We start from the raw sequence: 26959 nt of genomic DNA, 5'->3' as shown, positions 1-26959 counted from the left end.
TTTTTAGCTATTTCAAGTCCCAATATCAAAGAGAGAGTATAGAAAATAGTGTGACATTTATTTAAACTTTGATTATGATTTTATAATCTCTATAACATTGGTCTCATATGGTATTTGTACAATCCATGCGTTGAAACGAGACCGTTCTGGTCTCCAAGTCATAGCCAACTAGAAAATCCATCTGAGCAAAGTTCCCGTAGATAGCAACTTCGGTGGTCGGAATCATACTCATGCAGACCATGTCTTCACTCACTTTCACAAACGCGTTGAGAGGACTCAGCTTCACGTCAGCTCCGGTGAAATGCATGGTTATCTCCGGCAAACCGATCTCTGCACTCCCCGACTTGAAACAATGCGACAAAAGCCCCTGGGGATCACTCACACGCTTAGCTCCAGTCACGGCCCCTTCCACCGCCGCGCCAAACCCGTCGTAAAAACCTGACTCGAGTAGCGTCAGCGTCGTTCCAGAGTCTATTATGATGTTTCCCTTCATCGAAACGTCGTCGTTGTTAGGGTAATACGAGGTCCCGGTGTAGGGAATCTTGGTTTTGCCGACGGAGATAGCTTCCAGCGTCAAGTAATAGTAAGTCTTCGGCTCTTTTTCGACCAAAGGAGTTGATATCACGTGGGAAGCCTCGTTAAGACCGGAAGGTATCGAGTTGGTTCCTAGGTTTATGACGCTTGTGCCGTTTACGGTAGCTGACTTGTGCGACAAGCAATAAGAGAATTTATTAGAAATCGACGAACCGAGCTGGGAGATTAGTGATAACTGACCGCCACCGAGACCGATGATACCAGAACCAGTCTCGTCGAAGGTACCGCCGTTGTCGTAGCCGCAACCGAACACAGTTCCGGGGAAAGAGACAGGAGAGCCTGAAGCAGAGTTAATAGATATAGTTTCTGTCGCAACGTCTCCTTTAGTGAACGATTGGTCTCCGTAAGAGTAACGGTACTTACATACGTTCTTAGCTTCGTCGCATCCACGTTCGTTGGTAGATAAAGCGTTACAGTTACGTGACTCGCAAGGAACGCTCTTGTAAGTAGAGGATTGAGTTTTGTCGAAGAGTGGACCGTTCTCTTTGTAACACTGTTGACACGGTTTGCATTGGACCCAAGTTAAGTCGCTTCCTGTGTCGGCTATCGCGAGGACGTTCATTGGTGGAGTACCGAGGGTGATACTCATGAAGAACTCGCCTCCTGCTCCTATTAGACCGGACTGGAGATCGGTTTGGGAGTGGTGGCTGAAGCGGCGGGAACGAGAGATGGAGCGGAGGAAAGCTGCGTTGAGGCGGTCGGTGGGGGTGGTTTGTGGGTTGTAGACTGGGGAATGGGGAGAGTCACGGTGAATCAGCTCGACGGTGAAGTTTCTTGGGTTGGTTGATGAAGAGAGAGTCATCAAGAAGAAGAAGGAAGTGAAGAGGAGAGTTAGGGTTGTCATTTCTTGAGTTTGGAGAGATTGTGATGGATAGAGTGTGGTGGAGGAGGAGTATTTATATACAAAGAGATTGAGAAAGCGAAGAGATGGAAACGGTCTAAGGAGTTCATAGCTATGTGAGCTGGAGGTGAAAGTCTGAAAGGCGATGTGATTAGCTTTTAATTTTTTTCATTATGGCTGATCATTTAAGTTGAGATTAGTGGGGGGTGTAAGGGAATTACTATCTTGATTTTATGAAAACGTCTTTAAACTGGGACTTGGGAGATTTAGATATTTATCATCTTTGAGTATGTTTGTGTGATTATATGTTATGTATTACCTTATAGCACAAGCTATAATCATTTAGTTATTTACTTAAAGACTAATATAGTTTTGGGGTCAATGACTTGCTCACAGTTTAAAGATTTTTAGTTTAATATTTTTTTCCCGTACACTTTATTTATAGGTTAATCATTTGGTGTTGTAGACATGTAACACAAAGGAAATACTGTTAATGCAGAATCTCATATATATTATGTAATCATGAGGACAAGATTAAACTATGAATTGGATGATTACACGTTGAACAATATTGCATGCTTCAAAATTATACATGATTCCAAAATGGTGTTAGAAGGATCGAAAACTTTAGGAGATGGAAGTCATATATCATCTTTTGCTCTCCCTTGCAATCTTGTTCTTTCCCTTTGCCTTACGACCTACTTCTGAGTACCAAAACTCTGTATTTACCACAGAGTCCAGTGTTTCATGTGCATTCATCAGATTAGGAGAAAGAACAAAGAAGTTGAACACTTGATCAAAGAGAAGGGAGAACATTCAATAATCATGGAGTCCAGTTTCCTGAGAGCGGGGCAGATTCATATAAAAGAAATCCAGTTCAGGTTCTTTTATTGAAATGTGGAGTGTATATGTTTTTCAAAACAACTTAGCTTATGTACCTCAAGTGATCTCCCATTTTTTCCATCTAGCTTGATGGGACTAGCTCAATCATGCGATTAGTTATAGAAAGTAACCAATCCATTTCTCTTCTCCATCTCTGCTTGTTGTCTTCAGACAAAGGTTCCAGCTTCTAGAGCACGCCCAATACTGAGGCTGCAAATCCAAGTAATTCAGTAGTTAACAAAGAAGTAGTGATACCATATTTCATCATATACCATCCACTTTTTTACAGAAATATTTTAACATACTGGCAAGATGTGTTATAGCGTTTGATATAGCCAAAGCGGTTTGCACACCCTTGCATTCTCCCGTCACATCTTCACCGAGTTATATAGCTTTGAAAACTTCTCCTTTATGGCTTCGACGTCAGAATAGCAGGTTGCATGACCAGGGGATATTTTGTTGTTAAAACTGAAAATAATACCGTTTTAGCCTTTTCTTAAAGTAACATAGTAAAATACTTTAGTAAATCAAATTAAATGTAAAATATAATAGACCTCTAATAGTAAATTTTGGTAACGAAATATAGCGTTTAATCTAACAAAAATCATCTTTTAAAATTTAGGAGAATTACTTATAGTATCATGTGTATTTATATTTAAATAAATATCGCCACGTCTCACTCAGGACGTAGGCTTGCAGGTCTTGGATGGATCACCGACACGGGAAGCTCCAACGGTACATATATGGCTCATTGTCATTATGTCAACTCAGCACTGGTAGCAGAGGCATTGGCAGTAAGGGAAGGACTCTCAACATGTATCGATAAGGGTTTCCGTCGAGTGCATTGTAAATCTGACTCCCTACAACTCATCAAAGCTATAAACTCAGGCTCCCCAAGCCCCGAAATTTATGGTGTGGTATCTGATATTATCAGTCTATCTCTTGCTTTTGATTGTATCTCTTTCACTTGGATTCAACGTGGCAACAACAAGGAGGCAGATGCCCTTGCTAAACAAGCCTTGTTGAATGAATCTTATGTAATAGCTTCTTTGGACAATGGAGCTTAAGTTTATGAATGAATGAAAGTTTGTGTTACAAAAAAAAATATCGCCACGTCTTTGTATAGTCTAGTTTTATAGTGTCAAATTTACCTTAATTCTAGGGTTCATTGGCCAATTTTAGAGAGGTTTGGCATGTTCCTACAAAGGATGTCATGATGGGTTTACCCATCTTCCATTTGCACCCTTGACACTATGTAGTATAGTCACGCTAATTGGTTCAAGCATCAATAGTGGTTAAAAATTCGAGAACATGATGTTTTATCTTGTTAGCTGTCCGATCCCTGGTCAGGATTCATGCTAAGTAACATAGTCTTTCTTATTGACTTTATGAGTTCTTGGGTACTCCTAAAAGAGCAGAACTCTCTCGCTTTATATACGACAAACGCTTTTATCTTGTCATTTTATGGAAACATCTTTGGATCTCTCACTTTTACCAAAGAACAGCTCATAAATAAAAAAAATAGTTGGGCACGCCGTGAATCTTTTCTCTTCAAACCAGTCGTAGATTCATCCTATTTTTTCTTCTATTACTATTTGAAAAAATAACCAAATTTCACGATCGAAAACGCTGATGTAAACGTTGGAAAGTTTTTGGAAAATGTCATACTGATGTTCTAATTTCCAAAGATACACCATCTTTTCCTTTAATCTGCAAGATAAATTTATCTAATGAACGGGACCCATGGAACTTGATTCCCTGCAACATATAGAATATGGTAAAACTAAATTAGTACTGAAACATGTGACTATGAGTACTTATGCTAAAGTATCAAGGGGCAATTGGGCAGATATAATCTTTGAACAGATTCAACCCTAGATTTCGAGAAACAAATGGTACAAACATGAATTTTTAACTTGTTTGAAATGAAGTTATGGTTTGTGTACAAAAGGAAAAATAATAATTACTCTGATTTTATAAGAGTTCGAAATACAGAAGAGTAGTCTTTTCTTTTTTCTGATAAAGCGCATAAGAACATGTTTATTACAGGTCTCTTAGGTTGGGGTTCTTAACGTAATATATATCTCTTATATCTCTAAGAGAGCAGATATCTTATATTACGTTAAGAGACCGTATCTTATGTTAAGCTAAAATTTTAAACTTAAGAGCACTGGCTTTAAGAAAAGTAGTTTTTCGTGAATATAAAACGTACGCGAAATCGAATATATATGATCGATATATATTGCGACTTAGTTATTAGCTTTGATGTGAGGGTTCCTCTGAGTAGACCATTTGAGGTAAGGGTTTCCTTAACCGAAAAAGAATTAATCTTGTGATGGTGACAGCTTCCAGTTCCTTTTTATTCTGACTGGCTGGAATTCAAAGTTCGCATGATGTTTTTATTTAATTTAAGTATTATATATAATGAATCTGCCTTTATTTTTTCTCTTTTAGCATTTTTCATTTTATACTATAAAAACTAATTATTTTCAAAGCTCGAAGTGAACTCTAGCGTATGTAGAACTCTACGCATCTTTGACAAAACCATCTGATTCTTACACTACAAGAAAACAGGGGGATTCTAATGGCCGAAATCGTCAGAAATTCGTCGGAATAGCCCGATTCCGACGAATTTCCGACGAACCTATCCGTCGGTATCGTTTCGTCGGAAAAAAAAAATTCGTCGGAATTTCGTCAGTACTTCCGACGACTTTCTGACGAATACCGAGAAACGTCATTCTGACGAACTTCCGACGATATTACGATGCGGACACACGAGACCAGAGTTCATCGGAAAAACTACGTACCGACGGACAACGTTCCTCGGACAATTCCGACGTAGGGTGTTCCTCGGTATATTCCGACGAAATGTGGTTCGTCGGTAAATTCTGACGGATATATATCCGTCGGTATATTCCGACGACCCTGTCCGTCGGTATATACCAATTTTAAAAACGAATTGATTTTGCATTTTTATATATTTTTTTGATATTAATAAATTAAAAAAATCAGAAATTTAAAACTAATAATATTATATAATTTAAATTCATACAAACCGAAATAGGAAAAAAAATTAACATTCAGAAAGTTTAAAATTCATACAAACCGAAATAGAAAAAAAATATTCCGAAAGTTTTAAAAAGCCGAAATAAACTAAGATGAACTCGAAGACATCAACGATCTAGCTTCTGCATAATCTCGGGTGTTTTCTTTCTAATTAGAAACTACCTGTTAAAATAATTATGGTAAAAATAATACTTTTATACCATGCATTAATTTCATAAGTTTCTACAGTGAATACACAAATATCTGCATGCATACGTGTTTATTTGTTGTGGCAATATAATGAAAAATGAATAGGAGTGGAACTTCAGACATCATGCAAACAACCATGCATGTCCAACAAATCTATTCATGCTAAGCCTTAAATTGTTTTTTTCATGTCTGAGAAGTTTATTCAGACTCAGCATAACTAAAAGTTCTCCTTGATAATGATTGGATCAATGATTTCAAAGCTATTTTACATGCATGTATGTATTTAATTTAAAATCAATATGGAATAACATTAATGAATTTGCTTAAACGTACTGTGTTATATATTAAATTTTAAAAATTCCTTACATACAGCAAAAAAGAAATGTCACCATCATTGAATACCTAGGTACGTAGAACACTCTAAACTGATGTTTTTATTTGAACCTAGCACTTCCACATGTGTAAGACATAAGGCTTTACCGGTAGAGTTAAAAGTTCCAGGTTGCTTTACTTAGCAAATAGTTTAATATATAGACAGAAGGCAAATGCTATACCAAAAACACTTTAATCAGAGTAGGTTTAACGGATCGAGTAATAAAAAATTTACATGATTAAACACATATGCATACCGCATGAACCTGATTAATATTAAATCTATACAGTCTAATCAAGAACATTGCTGCTAAAACCAAAAGAGAAAAAGGAAAAAAAAAAAAAGAACAATGACTACGTTTCTGTTGATGAATGGCTAAGAAAAGATGCTATCATGGAGCATAGAACTTTCCATTTTTGGAAATATTCGAGGGCGAATACTCTTTTATATTTCAAGCCAAAAACTAAAACATGCAAAGTATAACATGTTCTTAACATTAGTCTTGAGCCGAGTCATACGGTTTTGTGGGGTCCTCCACCCTTTGGATCCTTCTTAAATTGCACACTTCTCTCTTGTTTTTGTGAGAAGAAAGCAACCACTTAAGCATACGCTCTAAACGGTTCTAAGATCTTATAACCAAAACCCAAAGTTCTCAGTGATGGTGAATCGTGGCTGTTCAACCACGATTTTGTCTGGTTCTCTTATAATTCTTCTGGTCGTACAACTACACTTTGAGACCACAACGGCAGCTCGACATGCCCCTGTTGTTTCCTGGTCACCACCTGAGCCGCCTAAAGATGATTTTGTCTGGTACCACAAGATCAACCGCTTCAAGAACATAGAACAAGATGCGTTCAGACCAACTCACCAAGGGCCTAGCCAAGGTATCGGACATAAGAGCCCTCCTGGTGCTTCTTAAAATACCCATTTGGTTTTGGAGAAACTTACCACTTTGTCGCTCAGAGTTCGCGTTTGTTTTTAATATTTTGTGTGCTTTTGTTACGTAAAAGAATAGAAGAAGAAGAGAAGAAGTTGCATACCAGTTTCTTGTGAAGAGGACATGAACGGGAATCAAACAAGAAAATGATTTCAGAATTTCTTTGTCAAAATTGATATATACTTCATCCTTTAGATAAGTCTATGAAGCCATCCATTGCTTATAGTATTTATTATTTTGGTGTTGTTGTTCTACGTTGAGACTTGAGATGTAAATTCTTTTTAGAAGATATGTAGTTTTCCTCGTTTAAAATGAAATTAATAATTGATGGCATTTTTAGCTATCAAGCAGCTAAATATTTTTTTCTCTATTTTATAAGAATTTTAATCTGATAGCTACAAAATATGGTTATGAAAATATGAATTTTTCATTATAACATATATATATATGTGTGTGTGTGTGTAGTAATATAAGGTTTGCTGGCTGGATATACGCATCCTTATGATATTCGTTTAATTTTCAACTACTTATTTGTATTTGTTTTTACAAAAAAAAAACTACTTATTTGTATTTGTCCCAAGTTATTGATGTTACCTTCAAATATGCTTCACGAAGAAATCCATCAGATTATCTTTAGATTATTAGAAACTTGCAACATACAACGGTTCCGTTTGAGTAAAAAATATTCTCATATTTGATAACACTTGAACTAGGTTAATCGTAGTTTTATATCAGCATAGCCTAGTTAGTTTCTCTATTTAAATTCAGTGGGAATTATTAGTGTTATTCGTCGAATTTTAGGTTTAACATAAGTTTTCTTAAAAAGTGCTAAGAACATGTTTTAGTAGAAAGGGTAATATTCTCGACAAAATTGAGCTGTATACATATAGTTCTTGTGTATATGTTTGGTAGCTACTCGTATAAACATTAATATTACTGTTATACAATACAAGCACATACAAGATATTTAAATGATACAGAAATGCGAATGAACCATCAATATATACTAAAACGAAAAAGAGCACCAGTGGATCAAACATAAATGAACTAAAATATCAACTTGTTAGTATACTAGTTGGACCTGGTAAGGCTGGTACCTTCTGTTCAATGCATGGAACTGAAAAATAATAATGGTTGGAAAAAAGAAGAAGATATTTTAGATTAACTTATCGTGGATCGAGGTGGTCGATGGATGCAAGTATGTAACCTTTTTTCTTTAAGTTGGATTTAGCAAAAGGTTAGTAATGATGTGATACATAAATGGAACTTGTACTAGGTTATTAACAAGTTGGTGAGAACTATATAATAGTTTAACTAACACTGAGATTATATATAATATTTCAATTTAAAAGTTCATCAAAATTTATAAGATTATGACAAACTTTTTACTTTTGATATTCGAGCTGTTTGTAATATGTAAAAAGATAGTTGAGGCTTTTGGACTTGTGCGTTGGTTCTTTATTATATGCAAGACATGTGGGGGTCTGCGTTTTCGGCTTTTCAGTGGAAGAGGATATATATAAATAAAGAAATATTGACCGCGAAATGAAGATGGATTTAAACGATTTATCAATTTTATATTCGTTAGTAAATTTGGGCGAGGATTGTAATTTTCTCAAGCTTATTCTCTAGTTCCGTTTCTATTATATTTCCTGGATTTAGTTCTGTGTTATCAGTTTTATTTGTGAAGTTCCAGCTTGTGTTTTTAAGTTTCTGCTTGTTAAAAAAAAAAAAAAAGTTTCTGCTTGTTTGGAGCTTTATGTCTCTCCATTTGGGAGCTTTGATTCTGGAGGTGTTTGATCCTACCAGATCTTTCTATTTCAACAATGCATTCCACCATCGCATCTTGCATGTGTATCAAAACTAGTTTAACAAACTAACTTCTAGAAGCCTTTTTATAATCTACAGATAACCCTTTCCTAGTAACTAATCTCTTTGGTATTACATACAAGGCTATTCATATTGACATGCACTATTCCATCAATGCTTTGTTTGGGGGATGACTCTCTCTCTCTGACAAAATTCTACGATAATCATGAGATTTGTCTCAAAATTGTAAATTATATTCCTTAAGATAATCTTTGTTGGATGGCCATGATCCTGATACATAATCACAGTTATAGGGAAGTTATAAACAGGATTAGAGATTGTTGGACTTGTGCTATAATGAATAATCTAATATAACGCAAATGGGCCGCAAGTCAGCTGCAATAGATGCTAGCACATCGGCCAGACCATCCTCTCAACTCTGAAGCCATATTGCTCGCTTCTTCTTGTATGGACGATATTTTAGTTACTGTATTTGTCGTCAAAGTAGAGCAATTATATAATCTCAAGTAAGGTTGGGACAATTTCCTTACAAGTAAGATCATTTTTTTTAAAGATTTTTTTTTGTTTAACCAAATTCTGTTTGACATTAACAGATTGTTCCACCTAAGGAGAGTCGAACACGTGAACAGTGTATCACTTGACCGGTTACAAAAATCACTAGAAAATTTTGAAGTTTATTAAAATAGTTTAAATATGACAGCTATCTACTTTTTCGGATTATATAAAAAAAAAAAAGAGTTAACGAGCTCGGACATTGCATTAAGATATTTGTTTTTTTTAGCGTATTTCATTTTTCTTTTCCCTAAATCATACAAAATAGTAAACATATAAATATGTTGCCAAAAAAATAAAAGTAAACATAACAAACCCCATTTTTTGGTATTCATCACCCCTATTTTCTTTATAATTATCCATTTTGGAGTTGGTAAACCGCCTATTTACGCTTTCAATTATATTTGGTAAATATATACGCATTTTCCTCAAGATCGAAAGATTGGTTCAGCTTTCGATTCAAGACCACCGATCCATCTTTTTTCAAACTATAAAAAGATGCTGTTTTGAATTGATACACGTCGTCTCCACTGTGTATCTGGAATGGAATCAATGTTCAAAGTTTATAATAAACAAATAAATTTCAAAGAAGTTGACCAGACTACCTAACGATCACATCGATCGAAGAAGAAGACAAAACCCCACAAAAGAAATTCCGACAAGAACAAAGCTTTTCTGTAATAATGGAGATTTGAGGAATAATAAGAAGAAGAGATTTGAAAAATGGTGGAGGGTTGGCGAAATGGGTTTCGAGAGGCGACGAATTCGAAGCCTCTGTTCGTGACGATCTACGCTACGGTGATCATCGGCGTTCTCGTCTCCTCCTTCTATGTCTTCTCCGCTGTTTACTCTCCCACCAATGGCTCCACCTCCTGGCTCTCTTCTCCTCCTCTCTCCAGTAACACACTCTCTCTCCCCTCTATGCATTTTACTGTGGTGGCAAATGGTTACTCTGCTTCAAAGTTTGGATCTTTTTTTTTGTTGTTATGAGTTTGATTACTGTGTTGATTCCCTAATCGAGTTGATGTCTGAACTTTAGGTGGGATTATCTGAAGCTTAGGTTCGAAACTCTAGTTCCAGCTCACCGTTGACCTTAATCGATCACTTTAGTTGATTCACATCACAGCTTTTGTGTCCGGCCAAGTGATTAAAACCAATATACTTGGATCTGCATTTAGTATGTCTGCAAAGTTTTTGTCTTTTTTTTTTATTTTTCCGACGCTATGTCTTAGTTCAATCAAGGGTTCATGGTATCAGACTAAATGATCTTGCTTTGAGTATACATCAATCTCACTAAGCAGTAGAGATTAAAAGTTTAGTTCTTTTTTATTATGCCATGTATTTGTAGCTGCAGGCCGTATTCATAAACTTTCGCAAGAGAATGCAACGTCTCAGTCACTACCAGTTGCACTGCCACCGCCACCTCCGGAGGAAGAAGCTCAAGGCAAATCATCATTGGGTAAAATCTGGGTGTCTCCTCCTAAAGACAAGAAGATGCCTCCGCTTGAAGCCTTTAAACTAACTAAAGAGCTGTTTGGGGAAAGAGTGAAGGACAATGTGATAATAGTCACCTTTGGGAACTATGCTTTCATGGATTTCATCTTGACTTGGGTTAAACACTTGACTGATTTAGATCTCTCCAACATTCTAGTTGGTGAGCTTACACTTACTAATATCTATCTATGTGTTTTTATTATTGTCAAGTTACTAACTTTATGGTTATGTGGGGGATTCATAGGTGCGATGGATACAAAGTTACTAGAGGCTTTGTACTGGAAAGGAGTTCCGGTTTTCGACATGGGGAGCCATATGAGCACAGTTGATGTAGGTTGGGGCTCCCCAACGTTTCACAAAATGGGAAGAGAGAAAGTGATTCTCATTGATTCTGTCTTGCCTTTTGGTTACGAGCTTCTAATGTGTGACACTGACGTGGTCTGGCTTAAGGTACTAACTAATACTCTTATGTGTCTCCTGTTATCTTTCATTGATCCTGATGATTACTTATGTTGACAGAACCCTCTGCCTTACTTGGCTCGGTACCCTGATGCTGATGTTCTGACATCAAGCGATCAAGTTGTGCCTACGGTGGTAGACGACAGCTTGGATATATGGCAACAAGGTAAATACTCCCTCCGTTTCAAATTAGTTGTCGTTGTTAAGAAACTAGTTAAATGTTCAAATTTGTCCTTGTTTGACCATTAAAATTATACATTTATTATTTATCTTCGTTTAATTAAGCAAAGAGATAAATTAATAGAAAAAAATGCATTGAAATCATAAACGAAAAATTAAGCGACTAATTTGAAACGGAGGGAGTCCTAGATAGAGACATGCATTGCTCTCTTTTCTAGTTAGTAACTGTTCATTCTTCTTTTTCTTGGACTTTGAAAGTTAGCGGGGCATACAACATAGGAATCTTCCATTGGCGTCCAACAGAGTCTGCCAAAAAGCTGGCTAAGGAATGGAAAGACATTCTCATAGCTGACGACAAGGTTTGGGATCAAAACGGGTTCAATGAGATCGTTAGGAGACAGCTAGGTCCATCAGTGGACGGTGACAGTGGACTCTTCTACGCTTATGATGGTAATCTCAAGGTTGGGATCTTGCCTGCTAGCATCTTCTGCAGTGGTCACACTTACTTTGTTCAGGTAACAACCTCTCTGTTCTTGCGTTTGGTTTCTATCTTATCTTCTTCCTTTGTGGCTATCACTCTCAATAGTTAACTTCTGTTTTAATGTAGGCTATGTATCAACAGCTCAGGCTAGAACCATATGCGTTGCATACAACGTTTCAATACGCAGGTACTGAAGGAAAACGCCATAGGCTTCGTGAGGGGATGGTTTTCTTTGACCCACCAGAGTATTACGATGCACCAGGAGGGTTCATTTCGTTCAAACCGTCTATTCCAAAGAGCATGTTACTAGACGGGAATCATACCATTGAGTCACATTTTACACTCGCCAACCACCAAGTAGGCATCTACTAATTGTCCCTGGGGAAGCTATATGCTAACTTGGACACTTTCTAATTATACCTTTTGTCCACTTTTGGCAGATGAAACAGATCAGATCAGCATTAGCTATTGCGTCTCTACTAAACCGTACACTGGTGAGTCTTGTCCACAGCTTATATGCGTGTTTCCTGGTGATATCAATTGATTCTTACCTATGGTATTACCAGGTGATGCCACCAATATGGTGCAGGTTAGATAGGCTTTGGTTTGGACATCCTGGTACTCTTGAGGGATCTATGACACGGCAACCTTTCATCTGCCCTCTTGATCATGTATTTGAGGTAATGATGTCAATATATACTTTCTTGTTCCTTCTCTGCAAGTGCCTCATAACACCCTGAAGAATCTTAATTACAGGTTAATATCATGCTAAAGGAGATGCCTGAGGAAGAGTTTGGTCCTGGGATTGGTATCAGAGAATATTCTTTCCTAGATAATCCATCATTACCAAAACAAGTTAAAGAGTCATGGCTTGATGTTCAGCTTTGTCAAGGATGCGAGGCATCGAATATCACAAGCTCCTCTGGGGCTCTTAAGTTCCCAAAGCGGAGCAATGAAGATACGGTAACTAAGATCTCTTTGTTTTAAAAAAAAAAAAAACATGACTACCTTAGCCTCATTGCTTTGTTTTTGGGGCTACACTTCAGTTCAAGGCGATTTTCTCTACCTTCAACGATGTTAAAGTGATCAAGTTCTCTTCAGTTGAAGATGCTTTCACTGGGTTCTCCGACAAGGTGAGTGAGTATAGATCGTTGAACCGTGAAACATTCGGACATGTTGATAGAACGTTTTGATCTTTTATATATATATATATATGGTTCTGCGTTCAGGGGAGAGAAGAGAGATTCAGAAGACGAGTAATGAGATATGTGGGGATATGGTGTTGTGAGGAGAACAAGACTCCAGGACATATTTATTACGACATGTATTGGGACGAGAAACCTGGTTGGAAACCGGTTCCTCCACAGACACCAGAAGAGGATCATCCTCCTCTTTGATGATACTATGACCACTCGCAAGAGAAACTTTAAGAAGCAGAAGCTATTCTCGGTTTCTTCGGTCACAATAAGGAGACATAGTTTTGTTTATTCACTTCTTTTCTCACGACTTTTACTACTGTAAAACTGAAACTCAAATGTATAATCATGTTTTAACAATAGGTTTGGACACAGAAAATCATTTTCTCATATAGTTTATCTGTTTTATTCCAATAAACGGTTTATTTCGTGGCGGTTTATTTATTTAGGTTAAGGGTGGTTCTATAAGAGCGGTATAGCCAGAAGCTCAAATTAAAGATTCAAAGCTTACGGAGAAAGCTATGTCCACATTCTCAATTCAGAGATATAAGAAGATGCTAGCTACATTGATTGAGTGCGGAAAGAAAATGATATTTATTTAGGTTAAGGGTGGTTCTATAACAGTGGTGGCTCAGATAATCAGATGAAGGGAGTTATGAAAATCAGACGAAGTTTTCAGCCTTACATGCAGTATGTGAAGCTTTAATGTGGTCCATAAAATGCATGAAGACTTTATAAATTTTAGAAATGGTGTTTGCAATTCACTATTTTCAATTAGTAAAAATGGTGTAAATGTTAAATACTAGAGGAATTTAGACAAAGTAAAAAAATTTCCTAGTTTTACAATCTAACATATAACAAAGGCACAAAAAAATTAATGACGAATAGGATTGTACTTTCAAAGTCTTCTTTTGCTAGGTTATATGTTTATATATGCAATATTGATTTGCCTTTTGGAGTTTGGTACGTACCACATCAGTACTAGTTGATTTTCACTGGGAAATAAATTATCATCATTCGGTCAATCTGGACTTGGGCTTCGGCCCAAGTGGTTTACACGGTGGATCGTAACAGATGATCGGGTATTGGCATTGGTCGGAACGTATTCCAAACTCGGATCAAACAGTGTGGTAGCTAGTCTATTCGGTATCACTAAGTACGTTCCTCCAGGACCGGATCAATCGATAGGGTTTATCGAGAAAAAAATATTGATTTGGTATTCTGAATATTGGTGCCTACCATAAACTATTTTTTTGACATCTGTCTACCATAAACTTAGATTAGTTATTGTTGACACGAAAAAAAACTTCAGAAGCCTTAATTATTCACGGGCCTCCGATGTGATGCGACCGTTACATGGGCCTGTCAAATACATTGGGATTCCTGACCGGTAACCCAGCCCGGTTGAGCGAACATCAGGCGATTAGAGAAGGCCACGTAAACTACTTCATGCACACGTAAGACGTGTGATCCTCTCTCATTCTCCGTCATCGGCAAACACCTTGGGCCCTCGCTGACCAAATCTCATCGTCGCTCAAAATGTGCTCCGTCAACTCACGGAGTCATAACGTTCTAAACGCCGTCATATTCTATATTATGCTTCCACTTATAAATAACCTACGGTCCTCCATGTGTCTTGTCCTCTGTCTCTTCCAAACATAACCAGGAGCTTCGTACCAGTTTTGAATATTTTGGGTTGTTCTCGTATTAAAAAAGGAGAAATCGGCCAAAAAAACACTGAACTTTGCGGGAATTGCCAAAAGAAACCTGTACTCGAACCTGACCAATAAAACCCCGATTTTTTGTTGACGTTTTTAGTTAATTCACAAACTTACGGTTGACTAACCAAATTAACACACCGTTAACCGACAGTTAAGACAGTGTTAACTCACCGTTAATTATTGCCGTTTAGTGAAACTACGTCGTTTCATTCAGTTGTTTTGTTAAACACAAAATCTCAAGACGACGTCGTTTTGCTTAATTAAAATTGTTGTTGCTGCCTGGACTCGAACCCGTGCACTCGTGGTCGTAAGGGGGTATTGCCACTGAGCTAGTGGACTTTTCGGAAGGTTATCACACATGTTTATTTTTATTGATCAAAAGATGTGTTTGATTGCAATCAAACAAAATGAAACCCGTGTTTGAACGTAACCCTAATTTCTCAAATCGATTTGGGGATTTCTCTTGTAGAGATGGTAAAGACGAAGTTCACAAGGAATGGAAAGGAGGTAATGATTTTCGGAGCGATGAGGAATTTCGATTACGGGAGTGACGAAGCGGTTCAAGAGTCGAAGAAGGGTGGAGAACGCGATGCTTCTGTGAGTTTGCCATCGCTGGAGAGATCGAGGATTCGTAAAAGCGTTGAAGGGATATCGATGTTGGCATCTACAGAGGTGTCGAAGGCGTCGAAGACTAGGCGGGGAACTTCATATGGGTCGCCTGCGTCATCTCCGGAGAAGACCACGAGGAGGGGAACTTCATATGGGTCGCCTGCGTCATCTCCGGTGAAGGCCACGAGGCGTGGTTCAACTCTGTCTCCTAGAGTTTCGAAGAAGCAGAAGGTAAATGTGGCTCCTTCTGGTGATGACAGAGAAGAATGGCCAGAGACTGAGATGTTGGCATCAACAGTTGCGAAGAAGACAAGGCGGGGAACTTCATCTGGCGGGTCGCCTGTGTCTCCTAGACAATCGAAGAAGCAGAAGGTAAACTCGGAGAGGAGTCTAGGTGATGATGGTGATGACAGAGAAGAATTTCTCCAGATTGAGGAATTTGGGGATATAGGTGATGATGGTAGGGAAGATGAGAACGGTATTGCTGGCATTGAGGAAGTTGGTTGTACAGATTTGAGTCTTTATTTTGGTGATAAAGCAAAAAATGATGACTGTGAGGTTGATGAAGACGAAGGCGATGATGATGCATGGGATGATGATAAAATCCCTGATCCTCTGTCATCAGATGATGAGAATGAAGAGGAGATGAGACCTGCGCAAGCTTACAGAGAAGACACTGATCCAGAGGAGCTCCTTCAGCTAGGCAAGACATTTTCAGATGCTGAGGACTTCAAACATGCTTGTCTGAGGTATACCCTGAAAACCAGATACAACATCAAGTACTACAGATCCAGTAGCTTGAAGATGGGTGCAAAATGTGCCGCTGAGATGAGAGATGATGAGGCTCCTTGTCCCTGGATGGTCTACTGTTCGTATGATAGGAGGAAACAGAAGTTGATGGTAAAGACATACGTCAATGACCATAAGTGTGAGAGGACAGGGTATTCGAAGATACTTAAGAGGTCAGCAATTGCAAGTCTATTTGCTGAGAGGTTAAGGCTGAATCCTAAGCTCACGGCAAAGGAGATACAATCTGAGATATTGAGGGAGTATAAGATGGAAGTTTTAGAAAACTCATGCATTAAGGCCAAGACGAAGGTGATGAAAGAAAGGAGGAAGACCCATGAGGAGCATTTTGATAAAATCTGGGATTACCAAGAGGCAGACCAAGGAAATATCAGGTTAGGGTCTTAGTTTCTATCTCATTGTTTTTTAGCTCTCGGTAATGTGTCTAACAATTCATTTATATGTTGCAGGGACTACACTTTGGCGAGTCACAAGCTCAATCCTCAGAAGCTCAAACCTCACAAAATCAATCCTCACAAGCTCAAGCATCACCATGGGAAGTTCCTCAATCTTCAGAAGGTCAATCCTCACAAGCTGAAGCATCACAGACAGCATCGTGGGGAAGATGGTTGTTTTAGATGCTTGTGTGTTGTTTATGATGGTCTCTTTCTGAATGCTTTCGTTGTCTGTTGTTTATGATGGTGTCTCTGTCTGAATGCTTTTGGAACAAGAACTACCTTTTTCTTTCTTCTTTTCCTGCTGTTTTAATTTGAAACTCTCAATGAAGATAGTCTTGGTTATTATCTTTGTGTTTTCATCATGTTGTTTATCTTGATGGTCTGTTCAATGGTGCATTTGTCCTTCTATAAACAATCAAGAAGTAAAACATAAACATTACTGAAACATTGTCTTAAAACATAGCCTTACATGAACCATGATTCTTACATAAACATAGCCTTACATAAACAGTCTCTTAGTAGCTATTCATAGACAACCCATCTGCTTTGTCAAACATGATCAACACAAGACATATCACAACGCCTAAACAAACCACCGAAAAACCCACTTTCATGATCACATTCAGCTTCTTAAGTTCATTGCTCGCCTTCCTGACATCTTCTTTCAAGTCTTCCTCCACGGTTTTCATGCTTTCGATCTCCATTTTAATTTTCATAACATCTGATGCAAAGCATTCAACTTTTGGCAATGCATCTTGAACCTCTTCGTAGACAGCTTCATCTACCCATTTATACAAGTGATCCTAGACACAAATCATGAACACAATCTTTATATTCAAACAATTTCTCACTTACTACCTAGCCATTGAATCTTATGTTCTTATCTTAAACACAATCAAATTAAACACTTACATTTTGAAACGTTGGGCATCTAAAGAAAGTTCTTCCTGGATTGACCTTCGTTTTTGATGTGTATATCCCAGTTCTTCGACCACAACCGCATTGCTCCGGGATACCACGAATTCCCATCGTATTCACAGACGAATCCTCACAACCCGAACTCATCATGCGATACTCGAAGAAGGAGAGATGAGAATCGAGATTCTTAAGGACGAGATCGAAGAGAATCGCGAACTGGATTCATGATTTCGCCCATTTAGGGTTTATACCAATCGGAGGAGAAAACCGTCGTCTCTTTTTGATTCATTTAACTCGGATTCAAAGAGAATAAAAGAAACTGTGTTCGTATATCCATTGCAAAGTCCACTAGCTCAGTGGCAAAAACCCCTACCATTAAACCCGAGTACACGAGTTCGAGCCGTAGGAAACACATATTTTTAATAACACAGCTATATAAACGACGTCGTTTGTCTTTAATCAGACAAAGTGATGAAACGACGTCGTATACTTTAACACCCAAAATTAACGTCCGCTTAATTATCAGTTAACTCGGTTAACGGTGTGTTTATCTGGTCAGTCAATCGTAAGTTTCTTAATAAACCCGAAAAGTCAACAAAAGTTCAGGATTTTATTGGCTAGCCCATATGTCCAGGTTTCTTTTGGCAATTCCCGCAAAGTTCAGTGTTTTTTTGGCCGATTTCCCATTAAAAAAGGTATGATTCAAAAGGATTTTCATTTAATTGTTTTTCTTAGCTTTCTCACTTCTTTCAAACTTTTTTTTTTGTGTGTGTTCTGAAAATCGTTCAAATAGTTTCTTTCATGGCGCTTTTTAACAGTTGCATTCTCCTTCGTTATCTCTTAAACCACATTGATATTGATAAATTTTCCATTGAATTGTTTTTCTTAGCTTTATCACTTGTTTCAATATTTTTTTTAAGGTTATGAATCATTCAAATAATTTATTTTGTTGGCGCTTTTTAACAGTTGCATTCTCCTTCGTTATCTCTTAAGCCCATTGATATTGATAGATTTTTGAACCGTCGTTTTCTTTACATTGATGGCGATTAAATAAACCATGAAAACAACTTTTCCTCCATTATACTGACCAGAACACTCCTAACGAATCGTAAAACCATTTTTTTTTCCTGAAAGAGTGTGTAAAGTTTTGTCGATTCCGAAGTTTTTTGGTAGTGACAACTGTTCATACTTTACTTTTCCAATTATTCGACAGAAAAATAGGAAAATTTTGTCGATTATAAAAAAGACATTTATCATCAGTTACGTCGTCCTTTTGCTTCCTCATTGCCTGTAACGCTGCTAAATCTCTGAGTCTTTGATGGCCTATTTATAGGAACATAACTCAAGAGCAATATATAAAGTAAAAGTAAATCCACAAGTTTCAGAAAGACACGCTTAACCTGCAGAGATCGATATAAAAGGTAACACTAATATTATCATAACCTTTAATTTTCGATCAAACTATATCATAACCTCTTATTTCAATTTTTAATATTTCATTGAATGATTATACTTGATCTGAGAAATATTTAACATTTCATTTGAGATTTTGATTGAAAACAACTAAAGACGAAGAGTTAATTCTTGACACTCCTTTCTTCTTCGATTCTTACTTCACATTCTTTTTTCTTTTGACTCGGTTCCTTTTTTTCTGGACATGCATCAAGATTGTTTCATCAATTGAAGCTAACTCTTTTTATTTTCTTGGTGTTTTAGCTCTTTGGTGTGTCTCCAAACACGTGACTGGTAACGATTCCACTGTGATGATTTTGCAAATAGTTTAACTTTCTTTACTTCTGGTTGTAAGAAACTCTAGTGTCTCTTTCTTCGGTTTTAAATGACCACGAGAGGATCAGGAGAAAACATATTAATTTGTTTTTTTCTTAGTTATAGCACTATCTTATATTTTCCTTATGTGTTCCCTAAATATGTATAGAGACATATATATTTAAATGTCAGAAACTTCTGCGCAAAAACAAATATTCTTTGAAACTTTTGATTTGTGTGGGAGGAAGGATGAGGTGAGGTCTTTACCCCTCTTTATTAGACCACTTTCTACTAAAAAGCAGAAACTAAATATTTATATTTTTTTAGACCATCGCTTGTCTCTATCAAGTTCATCTTTAAACTATTTTGTTATAATTCTAAAGACAAAAAATTGATCTACCCTGGTGCTTGGGACAATCCTATAATTTTCTCTTCGTCTTTGGGGGTCCTTTCCTCCGGTCTCCAAATTAATTAATCTTCGACCACTCTTGTCTTTATCAAGATTATTGCCCCTAATAATGAACCTTCATATCTTGTTTTTTTTTGTTAATTTAGAATAATATACAGTACATTTAAAACTTGTATCCTTTTGAGTTCCTTAATTTCTTGAAAATATTTTAAAGAATACTATTTCTTAATCTTAATGGGGGGGGGGGATTAAAGTTTAAACTACATTAAAAATCATTGTGTCGAGTGGTTGTGATCAGAACATAATTCTTTAAATAATTTATCCATATGATGTATTCATGATTCGGACCATTCGATTCAAATGTTTACTACATCTATGGCCCTTTTTATTATTGAACTTTCACCAACTTTCCATTAGCTGAGTTGCTTATCTAATGTATTAATTAAGCCCTACACTTATTGATATCGGATTGTTGGTAACTACTGTCTAGCATTGCTTAACTTTGTTTTATAAGTATGTATATCCATCTTTATCTATGAGTAATGGTGTTTAGTTGTGATGTTTTGTAACACACTGTTTATATGGTATATAGGGCTTAAAAGGCAGAGGGCATAAAGAAGAGTGCAAAGATGTTTACTTGCATAAACTGTACAAAAATGGTAGACAGAGATGAAGAAGATGAAGATGTAGCCCGTGGGAGCACTACTCCCAACACCAAAGAAGCTGTTAAAAGCCTAACTACACAGGTCTCTCTGCCCATCTAAAGATCTATCCTTGTGCTCTTTTTAACTTAATTTATTTTACTGATTAAGTTATAATGCTTTGGGCCTTAAACTGTTTAACACTTGTGGTAAAAAAAGAGGTTTGAAAAAATCTTTTTTACTGTTAAAGAGTTCATATTAGGCTATCAAGTACAAAAAGTATAGAGCATAGAGTTCACAAGATAGCTAGCGGTTACTGTTGTTAAGGCTGTGCATGTTACAGATAATATCCGGGTCTTTTGACAAGATTTTGTGTTGATGCTACATGACCTCCCTATAGATACTCTTACAAATCTATCTTTAATAGGTGTGTCAGTGTTTTTTTCTTTCCCTTGTATGTGACAAGACATAAAATGGAGCAACAGTTAGTACAATAATCAAAACAAATCTAGCAAAATCTCAGAATCATATTTTCACACTGAATAATAGTATTACGGCTGATGCTTTGTGTGGGTGCTATTTTACTAAGATTGATAGGAAAGGGTTAACGGAGTCACGCCTAGTTGAACATGATCTTTGCTTGTTCTTGAAGATTGATCTATAAGCTCAAGTGGCTTCTTACCTAGACATGAGAAAAATATTATGGTGGGGAAACTATATAGTATACATTAAAATAACCCCAAAAAAAAACAGATATTGTGATGATGATGTTCTATTCATGGAGAAGACAAGATGAACTATATTTTATGTTTAAAATTATTATTAGATCTTCTAGCTTTATTGATGCTCTGTCCAACAATATGTTTAAGATTTTACTTTAATTGACTTCTTGGGTACGAATGCTATGCAGATCAAAGACATGGCGTCAAAATTTTCTGGTACCTCTAAACAATCCAAGCCACCCTCAGGCTCCTCAAGCACCAACTTGAGGAAAGAACAGAGAAAGTATCCGGATTTCGACGCTGCATCTGATAGTGTTCCATACCCTTATATGGGTGGTGGAAGCACAAGTTCCACTCCTGCTTGGGACTTCCCAAACTCCTCTCACCATCAAGTTGAACGGGCAGATTCAAGATTCACATCAATGTATGGCGGTGAACGCGATTCAGTCTCTGCTCAGTCGTGTGATGTGGTACTAGAGGATGACGAGCCAAAAGAGTGGGTGGCTCAAGTAGAGCCTGGTGTTCACATTACATTCGTCTCACTTCCTAGTGGAGGAAATGATCTTAAACGGATACGTTTCAGGTATATGAATTACATTCTCTTCATTTCATGACATAAAATGATTCGAATGAAGCTAACACTTACTTGTGTCTTTGTTGAAGCCGGGATGTGTTTGACAAGTGGCAAGCTCAGAGGTGGTGGGGTGAGAACTACGATAGAATAGTTGAGCTTTACAATGTTCAGAGATTTAACCGGCAAGCCCTTCAAACCCCTGGTGGATCCGAAGACCAGGTAAAATCATCAATCTCATATAGATTTGTAATGATCACATTACTTGTTCTTCAGACAAGAATGTGCTTGTGTGGATGTTTCTTGAGGCCCACGAATGAGAAGGTTTATGAGTAAAATCTCAACTTGTTTCTTCTTCAGTCGCAGAGAGATTCAACTTACACAAGAATCGAATCAGCAAGAGAAAGCAGAGACTGGACTCCAAGAAACAACTACAGGCCTCCAGGTGGTAGCAGCATCCCACATCAGTTTTACGGAGCTTCAATGGACGCAGCACGAGACGAACCGCCTTCCCTCAGTAACGCTAGTGAGATGCAAGCAGAGTGGATTGAAGAGGACGATCCTGGGGTTTACGTTACCATCAGACAGTTACCAGACGGAACCAGAGAGTTACGCCGTGTCAGATTCAGGTAAACCTAACTCTTTTAGATGATAACTTGATCAGCAAGTTAACGCTATCCAATCACTAGACTAGAGAACCGGTTCCTTTTTAACCCTAAACGTTAACCAAACTAAACCGGTTGTTTGCAGTCGGGAACGGTTTGGGGAAGTGCATGCTAAGACATGGTGGGAGCAGAACAGAGACAGGATACAAACACAATATCTCTAACTAAGTGAGGGAAAAAGAGAGTCCACTTTTGATCTTCTTTAACACAGGTAAGGTAACTTGGAAATGAAGGAAACTTGTGTAGCTTGTGACGCAAGATACAGTGTTAACATTCAATATGATTTGGTTTTTGTTCTTACACAGAATAAAAAAGTGCGTAGACCAGACCAGCATTGGTTCTTAGATAGTACCGGATGCTTTGCATTCTTCTAGTAGATTAAGCATGTGACGTTCCGGTGCACTGAGCGAAGGCAAGAATCGACGCTTGGGATTGCATTGGCTAGTTACCGACGGTTTTGTCATAAAGCCATCAGGTTCTGTGGGACCACAGCTGGTTCCAACAGATTCTACTACATCAGTTCCATCTTGAGCAATGTCCAAGTCGCCTCGTCTCCTCATGGACGCCGACACTCTCTCTTTCCATATTATCCCATCCTGTGCAACAAAAACGATCACAAAAAGAGCGTAAAGCTCTCTATAACACTCCTTATGTTTGCATTAGTAAACCATAACTATTTTATTTTCTTGGAACTTCAAGAAACATGTGAATGAAGATCATACATTGAGAATGGATGGCTCGCGGAGTGGACATTGGATCGGTTGATCAATGTCCAAGGGCTCGATAGGGTGTTCCACTGGTTTAAACTCTGTTGCTACTTCTATCCCATGAGTTGAACCAACAAGATCAGTAGTACTTGATGGCAATGCTTCCCTCATATCCTAATCATAAGACAAGATTAATGTCATCTGTATTAATAAGAAAAAATAAAAAAGATAAATTCCTCAGACCTAAAAAAGTTTTTGTCACAAATATAGACTTTAAAAATAAAAATGACCAAAATAGATTTAAATGTTTTACCGTAAATATACATTTATACTCTTATGGTTAATTAATCTAGATATTAGGGTTTAGAGTTAAGGGGGTGTGGTTTAGGGTTTAGGGTTTAGGGTTTAAAAATAAAAAAAAAGGTTAAAATTTTCAAAATAAAAAATATTATTTTAGTCATTTTAATTTTTAACCTCTATTTTTGTAACAAAAACTTAAAAATGTCCATTTAAGAGAATTGTCCAATAAAGAATCCTAGATTCAATTATAGCTTAAAATAAATTAAATGAATTATGTTACAGAAGCAGATTATGAACAAAGATAATGTTTTGGCTTGAACAAATGAAAGGACCCTCTAAAGATTCAACTTGAAAAATAGAAAACAAGCAACTCTATATAAGCATGTAAATCTTAGAGGCAGCTTAACTAAAAGAAAAAAACAAATCTACTGGAGAAGCATCATACTAAGAAGCAATCGCTTTGAACATAAAGCTCAACCACAATTAACAGAACAACAAGCTCATATTCCATATAACTTAACCTTCAAGAGCCACATGAAACATGTACTGGAATAAGACAAGCAAATAGAGGAGAGAGAGCTTACGATGGCACTCTGAGTTCTTCTATGGCCACTTCTACCAACAGAAAATCTGGAGAAAATACCAACCATCGTACTGAATTTGAAAAGATGATTCCTTCTTAAACTTGAGTCTTTGGACTTGTTTTTTTTCTGAAATACTGAAAAGGAAACAATATAGTAAAGAAACTTGTGCTAAGAGTATAGATTCTACAAAGCACCAAAGCAGAATAAACAAAAGCAGCCACAAAGCTAACTTCTTTAAGTCTCAAGAATATGAAGTGGCCTGATGATAAATGCTCTCTTAGCTCTTTAAGCTTTAAGCTTTGCTTGGCTTCAACAGATTCTCTTGGTTATGGTTTCTTTGTAGTGTTCCTCCAACTTCTCTTTGCTTTGAAAATTGGAGATTATTGATGATCTTATAAAAATGATATAATCCCCTAATTGGCTTTATAAAAGCTGCCATATTTTCTGGTTCAGCTATATTAAACTTTATAGAATAAAGTATTCATTAATTCACATCGAGAAAGCTACACATCAAACTAGTCGTTGGGTTAACTTAACGTATCTTAAATCATAATTTAGAAAGAGTTTTTAACTTACGTCTGACACTGTTCTGTCGTATTCTTTTTTCTTGATTGCCTTTACAATAACTAATTCCCAAAAATCATAAGGAATCTTTTACCTGTCACGTGGTCAAATCCGATTAACTTCATTATTTTATTCATTAGGATAAATGGATGATTAAGAACAAAATCTTGATTAAAAATAGACTAAAATCTTTTAAATTCATAAGAAACTAGATTTTAACCAGTGCGAATATATTGTTGATTCTAAAATAACATTTAAAATATAAAATAAGTTATAAAGTTATATATTTAATATTCATTTTTATGTATATAATACTATTTTGAACATTTTATATTTGTTGAAAATTGTTTTTGATCAAATTGTACAAATCATATATTAACGTAGTATTTTTTATTTATTTAAAAATGCAACACCATATTAATAGTTTAAATTTATATTATTTTTATATGAATTAATACAAATTTTATTTTTTTATAAACTTTATTCTCAAAATTTTTATGTGTGACTAAATTAAATTATTTAATATATATTTTAAAAATATTATTTTGTATAGTATATGATATTTCAGTTTGGTGTTTGTATTTTTACTATAAAATCAAACATAAAATGTTACAACCAATAAACTATTATTTATTTATTTTTTATAAAAATTTAATATGATAATGTTAAAAAGAATTGTGCTATACTATTTAATATCAAAATTAATTACTGAAATATATATATATATATATATAATATGGTCTAGATTAAACATGACAAACAATCAAACAATAATTGCCTAATGGAAATATATTTGTCTTTTCTTAGAAATGTTATTGTTTATATGTATATTGTTTTTGTTATGAAAATATCATATATGAATAAATTTAGATTGTTTAGTTAAGTTTCTCATGAATTGTCTAACATAAACTTTTGTATGGTAGATAAAAAATATGATCGTAAATTAATAGATTAAATACACGACTTTGGGTTTAAACTTTTCAGGGTTAAGAATTAATTTTCAGAAGCTAAGGTTTGGGATTTCAAGTACCTTTTAAGCATATGTAGAATTTTAAGATCTAGGATTCAAATTTATATTATTTTGTTAAAGCATTAGTTTTTTTCCTATTCAGTATTAATATAGTTATTACCTTATTATTTACCATATTTAATGTAAAAAAGGAAATAAATTTTTATTGAAGTTTATTCTTTTTTTTCAAAACAGACTTTTCCTTTATTCAATTATAAGTAAACTATTTTGAATTTGGAAATTTTTATACTAGTATCCCTATAAATAAGATTGTGGGAGACAATCTTTTTCTCTACCCTCACATCTTTGGCTTTCATATTCACCGTCTCACCACGTAGTAAAATACGAACCTCTGAAACTCAGTAACGAAGCAAAATGAGCTCGCTCTTAGTGTAGCTAAGCACATGATCGCCACCACGGCCGCGAAAACCTCCAACTTTGTGTTCTCGCCGGCGTCGATCAACGTCATCCTCAGATTCCTTGCCGCCAAGTCTTGCTGATCCACAGCAAATCATATTCTCTCATTACTACAAGCCTCTTCGATTACTGAGCTTAACATATTCTCTCTAACAAAATATTCATACTTTCACTGTCTTGATGGAACTATACTACGTGTGCCTTTATGTACGCCTATTCCTCTTACAGACTCCGTCTTGAAGTCTACCAAGGTTTCAAAGTCCTTGATTTACCATACGAGGAAGAAATTATTTACAAAACAATCGTCATTTCTCGATGCAAATCTGTCTGCCTGATGACAAAGATGGCTATGGAGACATTCATGGGGAATGTGCAGATATTGGACAAGTTAATATTCCAAGGTTTAAATTATGTTTTGATTTTGATGTCTCGGAGGATCTGGAGGGTGTGGGCTTGGAGATGCCATTGGAGAAGATTGTCAACAAGACTTGCATTGAGGTCGATGAAGTGGGAATGAAAGCTGCAGCTGCTACCGCTGTAAATATGAATGGCTGTTTTTTCCTTCCGCAAAAGAAGTACGACTTCGTGCCTGATCATTTGTTTCTCTTCCTCGTCAAAGAGTACATAAGCGGCATGGTTCTGTTCCTTGGTCAAGTTCTTGATCCTTATCCATTGAAATGTCTTCCCAAATCCTTGTAGGCAACTCAATAGGTTGAAGTAATCCAGCTGGAGATAGAGTAGAATACTTATGCGTCTGACAAACTGCACATTCAGACACATACTGCTGCACTCTTGCACGCATACCAGACCAGTAAAACAACCGCTTGATACGACTCAGTGTTTTCAACACACCTGAGAGTCCTCCCAACAAACCATCATGATACTCCTCTAATATCAATGGTATAAACTTCGACCCTTTAGGTAGCACCAACCTCTGTTTGTAAAACAATCTTCCTGCACCTATTGAATAACCAGCTTTAAGAGGTTGTTGATTCCTAAGCTTCTGCAACATCGCCTGTATCTGCGAATCTCCATCA

The 26959-nt window shown here is 36.5% G+C and overlaps 7 protein-coding genes across 9 annotated transcripts; 4 read left to right on the top strand and 3 right to left on the bottom strand.

The window, feature by feature from the left end:
• Positions 1 to 13: 13 nt before the first annotated feature.
• On the bottom strand, positions 14 to 2538 carry LOC106448884 (probable aspartic protease At2g35615). Its single transcript, XM_013890709.3, has one exon. It carries the CDS (start codon positions 1436 to 1438, stop codon positions 104 to 106), a length of 1335 nt encoding a protein of 444 aa, XP_013746163.2. The 5' UTR covers positions 1439 to 2538; the 3' UTR covers positions 14 to 103.
• Positions 2539 to 5628: 3090 nt separating this feature from the next.
• On the top strand, positions 5629 to 7208 carry LOC111205462 (precursor of CEP4-like). The gene has a single exon (XM_048755026.1). The coding sequence runs from the start codon at positions 6604 to 6606 to the stop codon at positions 6862 to 6864; it is 261 nt and encodes an 86-aa protein (XP_048610983.1). The 5' UTR covers positions 5629 to 6603; the 3' UTR covers positions 6865 to 7208.
• A 2534-nt stretch (positions 7209 to 9742) lies between these two features.
• On the top strand, positions 9743 to 13466 carry LOC106447319 (arabinosyltransferase XEG113). 2 transcript variants are annotated; one of them, XM_013889216.3, is made up of 11 exons: positions 9743 to 10162; positions 10619 to 10918; positions 11003 to 11208; positions 11278 to 11383; positions 11656 to 11912; positions 12005 to 12235; positions 12319 to 12372; positions 12445 to 12558; positions 12635 to 12841; positions 12925 to 13011; positions 13108 to 13466. In XM_013889216.3, exons 1-11 carry the CDS (start codon positions 9988 to 9990, stop codon positions 13273 to 13275), a joined length of 1905 nt encoding a protein of 634 aa, XP_013744670.2. In that variant the 5' UTR covers positions 9743 to 9987; the 3' UTR covers positions 13276 to 13466. The 2 variants fall into 2 exon arrangements, with proteins under 2 accessions (XP_013744670.2, XP_013744668.2); XM_013889214.3 differs by having other exon boundaries at positions 9745 to 10162; positions 10613 to 10918.
• A 1180-nt stretch (positions 13467 to 14646) lies between these two features.
• On the top strand, positions 14647 to 16993 carry LOC106447317. Its single transcript, XM_013889213.3, has 2 exons — positions 14647 to 16585; positions 16661 to 16993. Exons 1-2 carry the CDS (start codon positions 15267 to 15269, stop codon positions 16887 to 16889), a joined length of 1548 nt encoding a protein of 515 aa, XP_013744667.1. The 5' UTR covers positions 14647 to 15266; the 3' UTR covers positions 16890 to 16993.
• A 170-nt stretch (positions 16994 to 17163) lies between these two features.
• Positions 17164 to 18262, bottom strand: LOC106447318 (uncharacterized protein At1g43920, Chloroplastic-like). Its single transcript, XM_022701422.2, has 2 exons — positions 17561 to 18262; positions 17164 to 17451 (listed from the first exon to the last, which is right to left on the bottom strand). The coding sequence occupies exons 1-2, from the start codon at positions 17714 to 17716 to the stop codon at positions 17164 to 17166; spliced, it is 444 nt and encodes a 147-aa protein (XP_022557143.1). The 5' UTR covers positions 17717 to 18262.
• An 825-nt stretch (positions 18263 to 19087) lies between these two features.
• On the top strand, positions 19088 to 22552 carry LOC106450204 (protein Brevis radix-like 1). Its single transcript, XM_013891855.3, has 5 exons — positions 19088 to 20488; positions 21294 to 21688; positions 21769 to 21898; positions 22037 to 22305; positions 22427 to 22552. The coding sequence occupies exons 1-5, from the start codon at positions 20372 to 20374 to the stop codon at positions 22503 to 22505; spliced, it is 990 nt and encodes a 329-aa protein (XP_013747309.1). The 5' UTR covers positions 19088 to 20371; the 3' UTR covers positions 22506 to 22552.
• A 6-nt stretch (positions 22553 to 22558) lies between these two features.
• BNAC04G44480D lies at positions 22559 to 24311 on the bottom strand. 2 transcript variants are annotated; one of them, XM_013891854.3, is made up of 4 exons: positions 24163 to 24311; positions 23933 to 24066; positions 23064 to 23222; positions 22559 to 22937 (listed from the first exon to the last, which is right to left on the bottom strand). In XM_013891854.3, exons 2-4 carry the CDS (start codon positions 23996 to 23998, stop codon positions 22683 to 22685), a joined length of 480 nt encoding a protein of 159 aa, XP_013747308.1. In that variant the 5' UTR covers positions 23999 to 24066; positions 24163 to 24311; the 3' UTR covers positions 22559 to 22682. The 2 variants fall into 2 exon arrangements, with proteins under 2 accessions (XP_013747308.1, XP_022557142.1); XM_022701421.2 differs by having other exon boundaries at positions 23933 to 24309.
• Positions 24312 to 26959: the final 2648 nt, after the last annotated feature.

The sequence above is a fragment of the Brassica napus genome, chromosome C4 (genome assembly GCF_020379485.1).
Source record: "Brassica napus cultivar Da-Ae chromosome C4, Da-Ae, whole genome shotgun sequence".
Taxonomy (NCBI): Eukaryota; Viridiplantae; Streptophyta; class Magnoliopsida; order Brassicales; family Brassicaceae; genus Brassica; species Brassica napus.
The sequence above is the reverse complement of the archived record's forward strand: the minus strand, read 5'-3'. Positions and strand labels throughout refer to the sequence as shown.